The sequence below is a fragment of the Phalacrocorax aristotelis genome, chromosome 12, assembly GCF_949628215.1.
Source record: "Phalacrocorax aristotelis chromosome 12, bGulAri2.1, whole genome shotgun sequence".
Classification (NCBI taxonomy): domain Eukaryota; kingdom Metazoa; phylum Chordata; class Aves; order Suliformes; family Phalacrocoracidae; genus Phalacrocorax; species Phalacrocorax aristotelis.
Window position 1 is genome coordinate 15,344,091 of NC_134287.1, and position 18,631 is coordinate 15,362,721.

Sequence of the window (18,631 nt, forward strand, 5' to 3'; positions counted from 1 at the left end):
GTGTCTGTAAACTTAAATATATGAATACTGGTGTAAGGTCAAGGTGAGAACCCTATTATCTAGGAAATCAGAGCAGATACTGCACAAAGTCCTAAAGCGGGAAGCCAAGGACTTGATATTTAATAGGTTTTCTTTACTCTTATCTGCAGTTTCTTTAGATTGTTCACCATTTCTAAGCAACTGACCTAAACACCTTAAAAGCCCAAATCTTACTGCATCCTCCAACAATGAACAAATGTACGTACAACTTTGCATACTCACTAACCTTTTATCGGAGTGCTTCCCACATTAAAGGCCTTAAGAAAAGAATTTGTATCACTGTTCTGGGTCATTATTTCAGGTTAATGCCCTAGTCCACTCAGAAAACTATTACCCAGACGAGACAACATATGTGAGCCCTGCCTTGCCTTGGTTATTATTTCATATTGGGTGGTTTGGAGAAGGAAATCTGCAAAAGGTTCTGGATATCTTTGCTCCACTACAAAATTGATTTATCTAATATTAAATTTGTGGGTTTCAGAGCTATTCAATTAAGATTGGTTTCCTCCTGGAGAGCTTAACTGCACATAAAAGCTGGTGAGCCAGCAGGAAAGGAGTCTGCCTAATGCCAAGATGCTCTTTTATTTATTCTTACTCATTTGTATTGAAGCAGTGCCAAAAAGCCTTCATCTGGAATCAGGACCATACTATGGGCTATTTATGAGGAGGAGCTGGAGATGAAATTAAGTCTTTTGTCAATTGTGTCAATTACTCTGCTACCTGAACTAGTACAGGGTATCACCAACACTTTGTCCAGTACTGTGCTACCAGTTTTCAGTATTTGATAGTCTGGACAAATACTATGTCTGAGCTACCGCACAGGGACTGTGCCTGGCAAAGATGGTATTCTTTGTGTACTTGTAAAGAATGAGCCAGACAACCTCTACAAAATTACATTCAAATAAAACAAACAAAATTATACTGTATGTTCAGGTATTTGCATATGGCTAGATATGTACATGATCCGCTTTTTGAGGCCTAAAGATACTATTGTAATTTTTTTTTTCCTTAGTTTCCTTTACCATTTTGGGAAATGTTACAATGCTTGGGTGTGCAATTAGCAAGTGTTCTCTAAATGCCTCAGCCTTAAAGCCATGCAAGAGAGAACATCACCTCAGCATCCTGTCGAGACAACAGGAAATTTAACCTGTAACTCCTATACCCAAGGCTTATACACTAAACTCTGGATGGCTTCTCCTCCTTTGTGTAGCATTTACACTGTTAACTGAGCTCTGTGCCAAACTACTGAAAAACATGAAAGGCTAAAATAAAACACTGGAGAGACAGAACTGACAAAAATATTCTCCATTTAAGGACAGTGCCAGTGCAGGAAATATAGGAAGTATGGTGGGAGTTGTAAGGCAGGAAAAGATGGAAAAAAACCCATAAATGGTAAGAAACAAAAAAAGAAGACTTGAAAGAAGGTGAAGAACTTAAACTTCAGTATAGAAGGGGAAAAAGCAGACCTGAAAATTGGGAAGACCATATAAGACTGAAGGGACAGAAAATGCCATGCTTAGCTCTACCGACAGATGAAAATGAGCTAGCACTGCAGATGGTTACTGCAGAGTGAGCTGTCCCTGCTCCACAACTGCTTGTTTTGAACATAATGATATTAACAAAGGCTGTTCCTCAGGTTGGCATAGGCTGCTGAAGTGAGCCTTTAACTTCCCATCTGGCCTTTTTGAAACACAGAAAGAAGTGGAAGACACCGGCGAGGTCACTGATGCTTGGCCACGTCACTTCTGACTGTCACATTAAAATGTGATAAAACTCCACTTTAAAACTAGCTGTGGGGTTTTGCCCTGTGACTCCAGCTGGATGGATATTACAGGACAACACGCTAGACTTCATCTTTTTTTCATGGCTAATTCTTGTTCTACCACTACTGCTTTGTTTAAGTATCACTTCTCCTCTTCTGGTGTCAGGTTATATCTTTGGGGAACAACCATTTACACCTCATACTCCTAGGCTAAGAAGTCCTCTTTTCACTTCTTGCCCTGCATTCCCTTTTCTCCATTCTCATGATGATCCAAGAACCTCCTTCTCTATTTTCTCAATATCCATCCTGAACTGTGAATGAGCACCAATGGAACCTCTGCACTCTTTAAATAATACCCCACCCATATATTGAATACAATATATATACTGAAATACTATTCTCCCATCTTTATATGTGGAAACAAAGGCTAACAAGTTCCTTGGCTCTTCAGAAGTCACTAGCAATACATTAACGAGACTTGAAAGGCCTTTCCAGTCATTGCTTCCTCAGTTGTTCACCTCCATTCCATATGATATGCAGTGTGACAGCATTTACTTTCCCAAACAATTAAAAAAAAATCCAGTATTTTTTCAGTATGAGCACTTGTCCAGCAATACCAGCGTTGAAAGTTAGCATGCAGTGTAATACTAGGAACTGATTCCTCTAAAACCCTAATGATGATCCGTCATGAGCATTGCATAAGTATAGGGTCAAAAAGCACAGCTAAAAAACACAATCGCAGCTTGATCATGATGCAGTGCGATGGTGCACAGTAGCAAGAACTGTCTGTATTTGTCAATCCAGGAGCTGCCTTCTAGTTCTTTGCCGTTGTAGTCTGAGACGCAATAATTACTCAGTTTTTAATCTACTTAATCCAAGCATTTAATTTTTAATCTACTTAACTGTTATCAAGTAGCAGAGATGGTCTTATTAAGATCCAAATATGAGAGTCATAGTGTTGATCTTATAAGACTGTCATGTTAGTTTGTAATGTCATGTAACTGTATTCAATTACAAAACTTAATCTTTTAACAGTTTTTCACAATCTCTTTCATGACCAAGTACCCTGTGGAGAGTTTCATTAATCTGCTTCAGACTGATATTGAACTGTGATTCATCCTAATTTTTTTTACCTGTTCGCATATCAGTTTTCTTCAAAATACGTCTCTGGAATTTTATTACTAATCAATAACAAAAAGTTGTCAACAGTATTTTTTGATAGTTTTTGGGTTTTTTTAAGGATCTCAGATGAGAGTTACTGAAGTCCAATGATTTTAAAATATGTAGCTCCAGCAGCTGTTTTACAATGGATCTTGAATTATGTCTGAACAAAGTACCACCATGAATACTTTTTTTTCTGGTGTGAACAGCATCAGCTGGTTTTGGGAAAGAGAGAAAAATAAAAGTATAAACATTTCACTTCAGCTAGATCATTGCCTTTTGCTCATTTTATCTAGTAATGAACCAAAAACATTGCATCTTTTTAATTCTTCCATGCATGTAATATTCCTTCTTAATTCATATCTCAGTTCTACTGGCCATAAATGTGCACGTTGGCACTGCCATTTTCCTTATGGAATCTGTGTGACTTCTAACTTAATTCCCCGTTGCCAATATTCCCCTTTTTTGTCCTCTTGTATGCTTGCAGTTTCTTTCACTTCAAGAAGTTGGCCTGTAGGTTTTAAATCTCTTTTCTGCTACTTTTTTTCAGCGTAAAGCTACCTAATCTTCATTAACGAAAACAGTGGTCATTTTGTGTGCTGTTACTGTTCACCAGGGAAAAAGATAAGAAGGGTGAGTAAAAGTCTTAGCAATTAGATAAACAACATATCTTGTTTTAAATAAAAAAAAATAATCTATTTACTGCGATAAAATTTTTAGGTTAAAAATGTTGATAATTAAAAACCCTGAGATTTGGGCTTGTTTCTTATGAATAGACTGTGTGTGCGTGTATGTGTGTTTGTGCACATGTCATGAGGAAGTTGTGTGGGTACATGTGTGAGACTTAAAAATACACTGTTGACAATCATTATGCAGACTTTCTCATATCTCACAAACCAGCCACTAGTGGCCCATGAATCACAGGTTGCACAACAGCGTCCAGAAGGTGGCTTGAGGGTCTATTGTGAAGGACAACTACTGCTCCAGTGTAGGTTTTATACATTAGGATGTCAGTCTACGAATATTTGCAATTTTTTTTTTCTGAACTGAACAACAATTTGGAAATATTTAGTGCTGGTTTTGCTTCAGAAGTGGATGTCCTGTCCATTGAGTTTAACAATGGAGCTCAATGTTCAGCAGCCTTCCTGCCAGCAATACTGGCTGGGCTGAGATCACATTCACAAACAAGTCGTTCCAGTTCCTCTTGTTCATCCCTAAGCCTCTTAAATATCCAGTGAAGGAATTTTCCCCTATCAAATTGTATGTTGCCTCAACTCTTTTTATAAAGACATAATTTCTCAACCTCTTTGCAATCTTTTTGTCATTAAGTTAATGTAGACCAATACAGAAAATCTACCCACTAAAAAATTCTCTCCTACCCAAACTACACCGCTCTCAACAACAGAATGAATCAACATTCCAAAAAAACCCAAGCAACCAACCCTGCACCTTCTATTACTTACCTAGCTACAAGTTCATTTGTATTTTCTGCCTTCAAAGGAAGAACCTCTGAAAGGAAACAGCTGATCACATTTCTTTGGCAACAACATCCCACATTTTCTAAACTCATTAGCTGCCTTTCAGATTTTTGGTCTGAAATGAAATTATACAGTCCTTCCTGCTGTAGTGTTTCCGACATGGACTATATATCTCCTGAGTATGAGAGCTCTCCATTAAATGCAAACAAATCCCACTGACCTCTTCAATCCATCTGATGAGCTACATCTGTGATTTTCCAGCACTGTCATCAAGTTCTCATCACGATGATGGGTACTTCTTGACAGATATTCCAGGTGAACAGAGGTGCTCCTTTTGGCTAACAGTTAGGACCTCTCTGCTCTTGACTGCCACCAGCTGCTTAAAAACTCCTCATCCTTTTCCCTTCTGGTCTTCCTGACTGCCAGACTTCCTTTCCAGTTTCCACTCCCCCTGAGCAGCTAGTTTTCTTCTCTACTGAATTCATCAGTGGATATATTAGAACTAGAAACAGAACTGTATTTCCAAGGTAATTTTGTGATTCCTTTCAGCTCTGCACTTTGCAGCTCCAGCTCACTGCTTAGATATTCAGCCTTGCTCCTCTGCCCTACCACATAAACAACGAGCTGTTACCCCACAGGGACTCTGGAGCTGATTAGAGAGTGCTCAGAGACACACTCTCTGCACTCTGACCTATCCCGTTCGGCTTGATTAGGAAACCACCTCATTAAGCCAAGTAATCCAACTTCCACCAAAAGAAGCACAAAGGTGGAATACATATGCCTCCTTCTGACATCTGACACACAAACTTCAAGGACACATTCTGTGACATTCCCAACTGTTTCTTATTTGTTTCTGAGAGCATTTGGTAGCAGCAATGACCTTTAGAGCATTGGTTTTCTAGTTTTTTTTTCACCAAATCTCTAAAAATATCCCTTGGAGACAGTTTCCCACATAGTAAAATTTATACCTACTAAAGTTACTGTTTTTTCTGAAGTGCTTCTAGTGATCTATTTGAGTGGCCAGGGGTGACGGTTCAAAATTTTTGCCTTACAAGAAAAGCAGTATGTGGAAAATGGGAGGCAGGTGCCATAGGAAACACCTAGAAGAGGAGGAGGTTGAGAACAGTGAACGAGGCAATTGGAGGGGAGGAGTACGGTGAAATCACAGAACCCTGTCATGGGAAAGCCAACTGAGGAAAGTGCAGAGGCAGGGGGTACAAAGGTGCAGAAACACAAGGAGTCCCACTTAAAAGCAGCAGAAACAGCCTAAAGAAGCTGTCAAGCATGCAGACTGCCAAGTTACAGGTATCACTGTCTCTTTTTCTACCACACCTCCCACCTATCTCCTCACGGCTGGCAAAAGTCAGGCCCTCATGATCTGACTCGCTCTCTCAGCAACCTGCATGCAGTATCGAATGTGCAAGAAGTGCAAAGAACAGCAAAACTGAGTGGAGGGGAAGGATCACCTCCCTCATACTGCTGGCAACCCTCCTAATGCAGCCCAGGATGCCACTGGCTGCCTTTGCTGCAAGGGCATGTTGCTGGTTCATGGTCAAGTTTGTGTCTGTCAGGACCTCCAGATCTTTTCCTGCAAAGCTGCTTTCCAGCTGATGGGTCCCCAGTGCGTACCAGCTGGTGTGTGAGGTTATTCCTCTTCAGGCGCAGTCTTTGCATTTCTCTTTGTATTACACTCTTAAAAAGGACAAATCACTCAAAATGCTTAACCTTATATTCAATTTGCTTTAGGTTGTTGGAATGTGGATTATTGCATTTTATCTCCTTGGCACAGTAGCAGGTGAGACACTATATAAAAACTACCGCTTGAAGGTAAATTCAGATGAAATAATACATAGGAGATGATGACTGGTATTTGCCTTTACGTTGAAGCTGTAGTATATTTGTGTGTCATTGTGTGACATTGTCTATTACTGTGCATAGAACTAATGCTAAAAGGCTCTGTTCCTTTTAAATTTTATTATTAAGAATACAAGAGACATAATTCTGTGCTGAAAATTCATAGGGAAATTTAGTCATGAGTCTTACTTCTATCAAGCCAGTGCACGAGGTGTCTTTACACGACTGCTGTATACAAAGAACTGCTCAGTGACAGGGTGCTTAGTGCAACAGACAGTTCTAAAACATAAAAGTTGAACACAAGTGAGCAAGAGACCCGTTTGATCTAGAAAAAATTACTGTTTTGAAATAAATGATAATTTCATTCACAGTACAAGGTTACTGTGTTGATATCCTTCATTCCTACAAGCAGAGACACAACGCTTCGGAGTAGGAAACACACAGGAACAATTCTAAGAAGCACTTCTGAAAATTCTTTTTTAAAATAAATTTAGTTAATCCTTTACAAGCTTAGAAAATTGTGTCAAAACAGCATCTGGGTCTTTATTTGGTTTATCCGCAAATTATTCAGCTTCCCTTGTGTTGCCTGCTTCAGGCAATATGCATAAAGGAAACAAGACTGAATCTCAGTTTCAAAATTAATCATAAAATTAAATTCTTAGTTTTCTGTTCTTCAGGCTGTTGTAGTCTCAAATCCATCGTCAAGCATAAGAGAGTCCAAAATATAAACAAGTTGTTTCTTCTACTCTAGGTAAAGAAGTTTGCTACCCCCGGCTTGGCTGTTTTACAGACGGCCCACCCTGGTCTGGTGTGCCAGGGAGACTTCTGACAGGTTTGCCTGACTCTCCAGAACATATAAACGTCAGCTTCTCTCTCTATACCAGAGAAACAGGGAATAACTCACAGGTGACTTTTATTTCTAACATCAAGAACGGACTAAACCTACAAATGTTTGTTAACGTGTTAAAAAGTCTACATCACTTATCATAGGCAAAAACTCAGAATAAGAAGATAGTTTGAAGGTACAGTAATGAATGTACATTGAAGCTATCTGGAGTAAAGAACATAAAAAATAATGTTGCGAATGACCTGTAGGACACAACATCTTTCCTGGCATTTTCCCGCACAAGGATATGGATTACAGCAGACCACCTTTTGCATGCATTTAGGTCTCTGAGGGAAGGTGAAGGGTCATTCATATAAACAGCCTTCTGAGTGTTCAGATAGGAGAGCAAATACTGCTGGATTACAGGGAAACTGAGCTAGGAAGATATTGTGAATTTTAAAAGTCTGAAAAAAACCTTATTTTATGCAATTTCCAAACCCACCCTTGAAATCTGCGTGATTTTACATTCTTACTTGCCTCTCTGCACTCTGAAAATAAGACACAACTACTCAAGTTGCTTATGCTCTGAAATACTGAGCAGAGCACTGCAGAGGAACCTGTAAGATCAGGGGCTAGGGCCACATCACTTTAGCAAATGCTATGAAGCTGCTAAATCCCTTTCAGGCTCCCAGGGCTAGTGTCCCCTGACCTGTACGGGGATGTTTAGGATTCCTTGGGCATGAACGATGACGCCATCACTGCCCTTGCAGACATCATTGCTTACAGCAATCCTGGCTGCCATGCTGAGGCTCTCTTTAAGGATGAGAAGATATAGGTGTAATAAATTTTTACAATCTGTAGAGCAGCAACATGTGAACACACAAGTTGCGTCCAGCAGCAGGTTACTCAACACTTCTGTTGTTGATAAAATAAGTCAATATACACTTTGCACTACTTCCCAGCCACTAAACTTCAATGTATCTATGATCTAGGGCACAGCCTTCCCACACCCGAACTCTCTGAACTCATATCACAGCCCCTGTATTTGTCTGAAAACAATACAGATGGTCAGAGATCATTCTCAAAGTAAAAGGAAAACATATAATTATGCATCTGCAGCAATGTGTGAAGATCAGCTTTGCCCTTGTTGCATGCAGTTCTTGCATGAAATTCTTTCAGCCTTTCTGGGGTAGCTAATGACAAAAACAGGCATAGAAACATCACCTATCGGGGGAAGGGGGTGTAAAAAAAAACAAACAAAACTGTTGGTTAGATGCAGAGCAACACATTGAAGCCAAGGTGAGGTCAGTAAAATGGCAAGCTGAACCAGGAGTCGTGGAGCTCGTGGGTGGCTCCCTGGAGGAACCCGTCCAAGTCAGGCCAACAGGCATTGTGGCCTTTTTAGGTGGCTTCATATTCCACATAAGGGGATTCTTTCTGCCTTAAGCAAAATAGATAGGAGCAGCAGAAACCACATGGGCACATCATCTTTGGAAACCATAGTGGAACTGAGAAGGGCGAGATACGTGGGTCTCTGGGTCCCAAAAATGACAGACTCTGCCCGTTCACAGCAGCCCTTGAGTCCTATAGAGAGGATGACCTAGCTGACATTTTTTAAATGTTTGAAAGTATGACTAGATAAAACAGCTTAATTTTTTTTTAAACACACAGGAGATCTCAGCGATAAACTCCTCAACCATCCAAAACTCACATTTTTCCTCAGAGAGAAAAACGTCCTTCATCATTCATGGATTTGACAGCACTGGAAAAAAAGGCTGGGTGGTAGAAATGTGCTTGGTATGAGAGATTTCCATCAGCAATTATAACTACAATCTGTCAGTATCCTTTAGGCACTAACGTTCACCTTCCATTTTGCAATTCATTAGGTACTAGCAGATACCAATCAAGAAGTAAATTTTACAAAAGCCAAAATGTTCCCACTCTGGAAGATGCAACATAGTCAAGGCTTCTTGATCCCCTCTGACATTATGCTGCTCTAGAGAGTTTCCATCCCCAAATGCTACAGATCAGATCAAAGTAATAAACTGAACACAGAGGTCTCCAGCCTCCACATCAGTCTCAGAATATCATATTAGACATGCCAATTCACTGCTTCTCCCATTAGAGGCAACTGAACTGTCCTTCAGCCAAAAGACCTTCCTGAAATGTAAAGCTCAAATTTTAATCTACAAACACTATTCTGGTTCACCACCATTCAGTTCTTTAAAATAATAAAAAAAAACCCTAAACAAACAAACAAAAAAACCCACCCTTTTTTTTTTTATTACAGACTACAATGAAGAAAAGATTTCAAATACGAAATGTGGACGCTACCACAAAACAGAGCTGGTGCACCCTGGCCAGCAGAGTGTAGTGTATCAATGACAGCTTTGGCTCTCATAGATAAGCAAAATCTACCCTAGTTTCTGCATCTTCCACACTGGCAGAGAAAAGGACAAGCTAGAAAAAGATGACCACTGAATACTAAGTCACAGATCTGCATTGTTATTTTTGTTCATAAATCTATGAAAACTTTTAATCTAGAATATTAAATTTCCAATTTTTTTCAGTTGAAAAGAAACAGCAATTCTGTCTGCCTCTTCACCCTACAAACTGTGTTTATGGTGCTTGCAGGAGAGGAGGGAGTCCAGGATTCAATGCACTATCACCTCAAGCTTCTGTTTTCCTTGTTATTTGCATTCAGCTGTTCATTATGGATTAATTGTTGTTTCCACTCCTCGTTCTTTCTCAAACTTAACTAAGCCTTAGTCACAGACTTCGATACACGATTCTTCCAGTGGAAAAATCACTGATCTCTGCAAGACAGTGAACGGTATAGAAATGACTAATGCATTAGCTATCTTTGCTGAAATAGAAAGTTACTACTCTGCTCCAAAGCTTTCCAGTCTGACATGCCTTTGTCAGTTTTAAAGGCACTTGGTAAATAAGTCTGCTCCCTATACTATTCAGTTAAACTACTAACATCCCCCAAAGTAAGTCACATATTGCACACACCAGCTACTGTGAAGCTGTGTGGCTTTTCCAAATTATTTCAAATATGTACACATAGTTTATAAAGTAGAATATTTTTATTATGGTCTTTCATTAGTGTAACTTTCTGGATTAATGGCTTGTTACATTCTGGTTTGCTAGATGTGTGTTTCAGTGTGATCAGGCTACAGTGAAGAGTTCTGTTTAGTAAAGAAGGAGAAATTCCATTATTATACTACCTTTTTGTGGTTATTCTGATTTAAGTTGAATCTCTTTCCTTATTTGGTTTCTCAAATACTTTGCTTTATATGTTCCCACATCAGCTGTTACTGGAAGTGGAAAATATCAACTGCATTGCTGTCGATTGGCAAGAAGGTGCAAAAGGCACCTACATCCGTGCAGTGAACAACATCCGTGTGACTGGGGCTGAGGTTGCATATTTCATAAAAACTTTACAGGTAAAAAACCACAGCTTTACCACCTGCAATTCTTAAGTGGATCTAGTGGGGTTATGAAGCTGAGCTTTGATTTTGCACCTTGGCCAGCATGGTCAGCCAGTGCTTCAGCCAGAGCCGTACAATGCTCAGTTGAGATCCAGCTAATTACACTAATTAGCAACTCTGTAAGGGCTTCTCAGAGCCACAAAAGATGCAAATTAAGCTAATGTGGTTGAAAAGAGGTACCAATTAATTAAAGACCAGTAGGTGGCAACATTTCCATATGATGATGAAGGCAAGAAGGCTTTCAATGCAAATGAGGCAAGGCTTTTGTAGAGTTCAATGCTTACAGGATTTTTGCCAGCATTATATGCATGTGCTAGAAGTAAATTAGTATCTCATCTTAGCACCACGGAAATGAGCAGGAGCTGGCTTACTTGATAATGCCATATTTGCTGTCTACAGGCACAATAGACTGTCCAGTTGCCTTCTAGTTGTGAACTTCATGTTCCTGAAGGCACGCGTTCACACTTACATGTATAGCACAGAGCTGCTCGGTTGCCAAGTTTAAGAGTATCAGCATTTCCTGCTGACTTCAGAAAGACTCATGACTACTTAGAACTGCTGAAAACCAGAACCCTGCCTGACTATGCACTTGACCCTTCTCAGGAGGTGTTCATCCTAAGTGCTGCAAGAGATGGTTCAGAGCCCATGAGGCAAAATGCCAGCTTTGCAAGCACCTGAGTATCAAAGAACGCTTCCCAGAGTCTGCTGGGGTACAAGCTGCTGTTTCTACCTAGAAAACTCATACCTAGCCTCACAGATTTGCTTCTGTACCTTTCTTCTTTGTGTACAAATCCCAGGTCACTTGCAGATGGGTTCAGTTTCTCATTTAACATCTCTATTACAGCAGCTTCTCTTTCTTCCATTACAAAAATGCATAAACGATCTTTAGACTTTCATTTCTTTTCCCAATTTACAAAATTCTGGAGTTTGACTTTAGGAAAAGTTAAACCGCATTGTAAACGGAAGTACTGCAGTAAAACATATTCAGGGGAATCTGCTATCTAACGATAAAGGCAGACAGGCCAATAATACAGATCTGCTTTTATTTTGGTACACGCGTTACAAAACAAAACCAAACTTAGTGTAAAAACCTCAAGCAATTAACAACCAATCCGTGTTGTCTTTGGTCATCACAAAGCCCAGCAAATCCCTGGAAGAAACGTGTCCCCTGCGCGCAGCCTACACGCTGATTAACCTCCACTTCCACCTCCAAGGCATGTGTAGTATCTCAGCAGTGCGGGTCTTGTACAGGTGACACCTGGCAAAGAGGAGAATGAATGTTGCCCCACCTAAGCTTGCCAGTGAAAATATTATCAAGTGATATGGTCGCATATTCCAAGCAGGCACATGGAAAACAGACACGATAAAAAAAGGGCTCCATAACATAATAAATATGACCATTTTGATGGAAGATGAAATTAGGGGTTGATCCAAATGAGAAAGAAGGTTCATATTTTGTCACCAAGGGCCATTGAATACGATAATCATATGCCAACATTACAACAGTGAAACCCATCATCACTAGGCTTTTAAAATTCTAGATTAGATCATTTGCTAGCAAGCCGTAGTGTGATTTAAACAATAATTAACTCAAGGAGCTCACACCCTATTCGCAATGCATAAGTCGGTCTAGATGTTCCCAAAGGCCCATAATGTAAGACACCCTCTTTGCTCGCTATTTAAAGCCTGTGTTCTTGTCTCCCATCACCACCACCTTAATGATCAGAAAATCTTCAGATACTCCCCTTGCAAAATCCATTTAATTGGCCACAGTCTGGGAGCACATACTGCAGGAGAGGCGGGAAGAAGGACCCCAGGCATCAGGCGGATAACAGGTAGGCTGTTCAGCGAGGTGCAGAGCTAACATAGCACGTTTCTGAAGGAAAGGAACTTGCAACACACTGGTCTGTAGACTGGAATTAAATTATTGGCAGAGCTGGAGACACCTTGCACGAAAGCAGGTAAACCTTACGCTTCTCAGAAACAAGGGTAATTGTTACATTTTCTGTCTCTAGTTAGCTTAAAAACTCTTTAGTGGAAGGGCAAACATAATTAATGTGTTTGTAACATTACTGTCATTCTGTGGGTTGCATCATGTCCTACACAAAGACAAAGCAACATGTTAAGAATACTTAGTTTTTCCTATTCTTAAACTTTTACAGGCCAGTAATAAGCTCACAGGTAATAAAATACCTCCTTCACAGTAACATGAGGCGATTATATAGGGTATCAGAAAATATTTTACTTCTGTTAGAATAAGTTTGCAGAAGGGTTCACAAAACCATATTATTGCATATTTTTTCCAGTTTAGCTTAGAATTGGCATCATTATTATCAACGTGCCTTGTGCAATACTGAACATCTGATGTTGTAAGTTGGCAAAAGATATATTAACATGTGCAACAGCTCTCTTTCTTCTCTCTCCTCCCCCCCACCCCCCCAATAATTGTGAGGGTTTTTTAGGCTTAGATCCTGCTGGGCCCTATTTTGAAGGTACTCCTCCTGTGGTGAGACTGGATCCTTCAGACGCAATCTTTGTTGATATTATTCACAGTAATGCTGCTCACTTTCCTGCCATAGGTAAGTGCTCATGTGCAAGTAAATATCTGCAGGGATGGGCATGTCGCCGAGACACTGACATCATCATGTGTGTATCTCAGGGCTTGGGATTTATAACACTACCGGTCACCTGGACTTTTATCCAAATGGAGGAACTGTGATGCCTGGATGCACTAATTTAATTCCAGAGATGAAACAAAGTGATTTTGAAGCTGTCATTGCAGGTAAACATACTTTCCCAACATGAATAGTACTTTATTTTGGTTCAGTCCTGAAATGTGAGCTATGAAAGTAACTGTCCATTTGGTAAAAAACAACAAATCAAAATTGGCTTTTGCTCACCTACTCATAAGTAAGAAAAGGAAATAGGAAACAATAAAGGCTGGATCAGAACAGTGCTCCCCAGGGAACACCGTAGGGAAAGGAGGTATATTACCGGCCTAAGCTTTGCTTCTGTAGTTTGAAATTTGGACCTGAGAACACAAAAAGTCAGGAAACAGGCAGTCTGCAAGTCCAACACCCCGACAACCCCAGCAGGAGGTTTTCCAGGCTGAGACAGGCCAGTGTCATGACCAAACCTGCTGCATGACACCACCACCTTTGGTTTCTTGCAGATGCTACAAAGCGCATCCAACACTTATAAGGCATGAATTAGGCAAAAGCACTCAGTGTTTCCAGGGACTGTACATGCCTCACCTCTCCACCCGAGACCTCTCTCTTCACAGACTTTGGAGATGTTGGCAGAAGGCTGGTGGATTCTCTTTGCTCTATTAAGCATTTTAAAACCATAATTAATGTCATCTTGCTGTGATATCTCATATATATATATGTGTATATATATGGCTGTCTTCTTAATAGGGGCTATTATGCCACAGCAGACCAATGCATCTCCCTTGAAATGCTGGGGTAACTGGCACACAGACAAAACAGTAACTTCTACTGCGTCTAGAAATGTGTAAATTCAGACGAAAAGTTATTACAAGACCACGCTGCTGTTCTGTTCCATGCCTCAGCTGTTTCCATGGTGAGGGAAGTACAACTCTTGTACAGGAGAACAGGAGGTTATCTCATGTACGCTCATAAACTTTGTTCCAACAGATGCTACAGTCTTTGGGGGGTGCCATCACTCACGCAGCCATGAGTTTTATTTTGAAAGTATCCGCTATCCCACCGGATTTGTTGGATATCCCTGTGAAACGTACAAATCCTTTGACTCAGTAAGTATATCAGCCCAGGTATGGGTGAGCTGTAAAGAAAATAATCCAGGTCTCTGCACTCATGGTAGGTCTTGCTACAGGCGCAGAGCACTTGGATGCTGGTGGCTGTGCTCTCATGGTGTGCTTTGGTAGGAGGAAGTGCGCAGTGAGGCACAGTGTACAATGATTCCATCAACTCCTCCACTCTGCAAAATGAATCCCGAAGTACAGATGATATTACCAAAATAGGGGAGAAAAACTTAAACTCCATGCAATTTTCACCCTAAACCTTCATGCAAAGAGCACATAGGTTAGATATATCTATCCTAGCAACTCCTGGCAAGAGGAAGAAGAGACTTCTGGAGCCTCCAGAATCCTTGACTGTTCTCTAATTTACACTGGGCACTGATTAGAGCGCCTAAATAAATGCACTTATGAATGATGCCCCTTTTCCCCACCACCACCGCAAAGGGTGTTGCAACGTGAATGCAGGCGAGTTCCCTTCCACTAGGAGGGTAAAATTGGCTTATATTTTGTCCTAGACTCTAGCTGAAAAATATTTGAACTAGCAAGTTTCAGACCATCATCCACACAGGTATCAAACCTGCTCATTCTACAGCCTCTGGGTATATTCGTGGTTACAGGAACTGTTACCTGAAACAAGTTTATCAGGTTTTGGTGTTGAGATATGACAACACACAGCACTACCACAGCTTTGCGAGATCACAACAGCATCTTGAGCCTTCATTTTTTCGGAGCGAGGATGAAAAAAAAAGTATTCCTCATTAATTGATGCTCTTATTTTCCCTAGGGAGACTGTTTCCCATGTCCAGAGGAGGGATGTCCAATGATGGGGCACTATGCTGACAGATTCTCAGCTAAATTGATGAGGGTAAACCAAAAGTATTTTTTAAATACAGCAGCAGACCCACCCTTTACTAGTAAGTGGAGAAGTTTTGTTAGTTGTTCACGTTTGAAAAGCGATTGCCTTGATGTGATTTACAGCCATGCACCTGTGTTGTTTCTATAAAAAACTGCTAACACCTCTGAAGAAAATGCTGCATTAATTATCAAAATTTAGGCTCGGTCTTTCATTTGCCAACACAAATGAATTTCATTTAGGAAAAAAAACTTTCCAGTATACTAGCATTTTTAGATCTCTCATATCAATGACAACTTAGTTTTATTTTTCTCTTCTTTATGCAGCTTGGAGACAAAAAGTATTTATCAAACTGTCTGGTGTAAAGAAAATAAGGGGGGACATAAACCTAGTTTTCCATGACACAGAGGGGAACACAAAAGAATATGAAATCACCAGGTAAGATAAATTTGTGTTTCCCTACAGCATTTAATGCTGCTAACATTAATCTACACATTTACCACATATTTAAGCAGTGCAAACACTTATTCTGAGTTGCAGACGTTCTGCTTGACACCAGATATGAAAGAAATTATCCCATCTGTAAGACCCATGAGGGCAGAGGGATGGTTGTAAAAAGGAAACACAAGTCACTTCCTTATCATGAATTCTGTTTCTCAGAGTTGCTCTTAAAAAAAATAAACATATACCTCTGAAAGGCACGTAATTCATACAGTGCTCACCCATTTCATACATACTTTAGCACAACTGCTCCTACACTAGCGTGGCAACACACGTCAGCCCGCTCCACTCGCTGACAAGGCTCTCTGCCCCTACAGTGGCTTGCTGTAGGGTCTCGTGCAAGCCAATCCTATGCCTAACTTATCAAATTTGTGAAGTGGATACCTCCTTCCTCCCTAGGATATATTAAAAGCCATCACTTTTGGCACATTTATATAGTCTGGTCAGTGAGCTTCAGTCACAGCTCATATCATCTCCCACTGGCTACCAGAACAGCAGCCCCCTCTATCTTCTGTACCTGCTCCGATACAAGCGCTTCCACACATTCTCCCACCATCCTCTGTGCTCATGCAGACCAAAGCCCCACAGAAGTTCCCAGATCATCTAAAAAATCCCCCCCGAAAGCCTCTGCTGGAGCTCTCCCTGCAGTGATACCTGCAAAACTCAGCACACTTAGGCACCGGAGGCCGCCCCAGCCTCACCCTGCTCATCCCCCAGTGGTCTCCTGCCACGTGCACACTGGAAGTTTTCAGTATTGTTTTTCACCCTCTCCCTGCTCAGAGCATAACACCCCAGAGTCCTGGTCCAGCATTCCGTGCCGTTGCAAAGAACTGCAAAAGTGCAAGTTTCTGTTGTAACAGAGGGAAAACCCAACTCTTGCGGAGAACATGATTTAGTTCAGTAATCTCTGAACTGTTAAACTTATTGCTGTCTTCATTCTATTTGCAGTGGAGTCCTCTTTCAAGACCAAGTTTATACAAAATACCTTGATGTTGAAATTAACCCAAATAACACTAAAAAAATTGAATTTCTCTGGAATAAAACCATATTTACTCTGCTCTGGGCAAGACTGGGAGCAGAAACAGTCAATATAATTCATGGAGAAGATGGACATAGGTAAGTATATCCCTTTTACAGGTCAGAAGGAATGGAAAAAGGAGTGCAAAAACTCTGGGAGACAGGGTTGAAAACTAGTCTTAAGAAATTGGACACATGATCTGCAAAGAGCAATGTGAATTTCACAAGGACAAGGACAAGATATTACACTTTGAACACAAAATCAAATGTTCAAGTACAAACTTGATTAAGGGATTAACTGTCTGAAAAGGAATACAGCAGTGAATAATTTGGAATGTATACAGTTTTGCCACAGCAAAACAATTACAAACGAAGATAAAGCAAGTCTCATTCCCAGGTGCGTTACCAGGCGTATTGTATAGAAGATCCAGGGAGTAATTATCCTAACTTGAATAATTGGGGTAAGACTGTAACCAGAAACAGGGTCATTTTCTTCAGGAAAAATGTACACAGACTGAAGTCTGGAAAAATAGCAAAAGAGATTTTGAAAACTTGATCTGTGTAGTGCAGCTGAAGGAAATGTGTTTCTCAATAAAGAAAAGCCTGGGGAGAAGCATAAAAACATGCATAAGCTGTCTGTCAAGGGTCAAAGTAAACTATTCCACATAAACCTTGACATAAACCCAGTGGATGATTGCTATATTTTACAACAGAAGAAATATTGGTAAGATATTAGGAAAAAACTTCCCTATAGTTTGGCATTGCATGGATTATTTAGAGAGGCTGATGAAATCCCTTTCAGTGTGAGCTCCTAAAAAAAAAGCTGCAAAGCCTTGGTTGGAGCGATCTAGTAAAGCACCTAGCCTAAATAAAGGGAACTTAACAAGACGCCTTTCTGACTTTTTATCTGGAGCTCTATATTTGTGAATCTAGAGATTAATTTTAGTCATGTATTAAAACTCAAATTTTACAGCTGGTCCCCAAAAGAAAGAATTTTACCTTGTTACTGTAACTACGCAAATGTTAATATTCTGTACGGCAGCTTTTTAGGAAGGCTTAAATGGGATTATGGATTGAGCCAACAATCCTCAAGGTAACAGCTGACGAACTTTCATTTTATTTTGGTGGAAAATAGATAAACAGATCTTGATTCAAGTATTTGTTTCTTCCCAGGTCAACTTACTGTGGCCATGGAACCGTGACATATGGAGTTCCCCAGTTACTTACACCTTGCTAGAGGTCACCAAATACAACTGTTCTGTACACAGCAGCTGAGCAATCAGTCCTGTGCGTGGGTATGTTGGTACGCAAGGCTATTAAAGTAAAACTCAAACGGCCTGTTGCTTCCTTTATTTTTTTTCAGTTCTTTGCAAAACGTGTTTGTCAATGTTTTTCATCTTTGAACCAAGTTCAGTGTGCTTGCTACTATGGAAGCAACTGGAAATCATGTATGTTAAAATACATTTATAATAGTCTTACTCTCCTAGTGCCTCAGGAAAAGCAGGTAAAGAACTGTTTCCCACCACACTGATAATTTGCCAGATTTTCTGTCTATCAAACACTCTCAAGGTGGCACATTGCCTCAGCACATCCCTGGGGCTAGGAATGGTCCTGAACACCTTCTTTCCAGAGTCTCTACTATTGCTCAAAACTTTCCAACCCCACACAAGAGCACTGTCCTCAGAAGATGCTGTGAGACAAGGCAGGTACAGAATAAGACCAGTATATTTCTTCAGCAGGTCAGAACAGCCCTTTGGACGCTGCACCTTCAGGGGAACAACGGGTGAAGCCAAACCTCAGATGTTCCCCACTTTGGAAGAAACTAAATGGCTAAATCACAGCACCTGGCTGCTCTTCTGTTTCAG

General features: G+C 40.4%; 1 protein-coding gene across 1 annotated transcript; it reads left to right on the forward strand.

Moving 5' to 3' along the window:
- The first annotated feature begins 5,724 nt into the window (after positions 1 to 5,724).
- LOC142063840 (pancreatic lipase-related protein 3-like) lies at positions 5,725 to 18,003 on the forward strand. The gene is made up of 13 exons (XM_075108118.1): positions 5,725 to 5,745; positions 6,187 to 6,235; positions 7,046 to 7,200; positions 8,792 to 8,917; positions 10,435 to 10,569; positions 12,341 to 12,449; positions 13,077 to 13,193; positions 13,274 to 13,396; positions 14,271 to 14,389; positions 15,180 to 15,309; positions 15,575 to 15,686; positions 16,698 to 16,865; positions 17,940 to 18,003. The coding sequence occupies exons 1-13, from the start codon at positions 5,725 to 5,727 to the stop codon at positions 18,001 to 18,003; spliced, it is 1,428 nt and encodes a 475-aa protein (XP_074964219.1).
- The last annotated feature ends 628 nt before the right edge of the window (positions 18,004 to 18,631 follow it).

Excerpts from the sequence above, each read along its gene's own strand:
- LOC142063840 (XM_075108118.1), top strand. The coding sequence starts at position 5,725 with ATGCAGACTGCCAAGTTACAG. Across the intron at positions 5,746-6,186 it reads TGCAGACTGCCAAGTTACAG|GTTGTTGGAATGTGGATTAT; the intron begins GTATCACTGTCT and ends AATTTGCTTTAG. Across the intron at positions 15,687-16,697 it reads AAAGAATATGAAATCACCAG|TGGAGTCCTCTTTCAAGACC; the intron begins GTAAGATAAATT and ends TTCTATTTGCAG.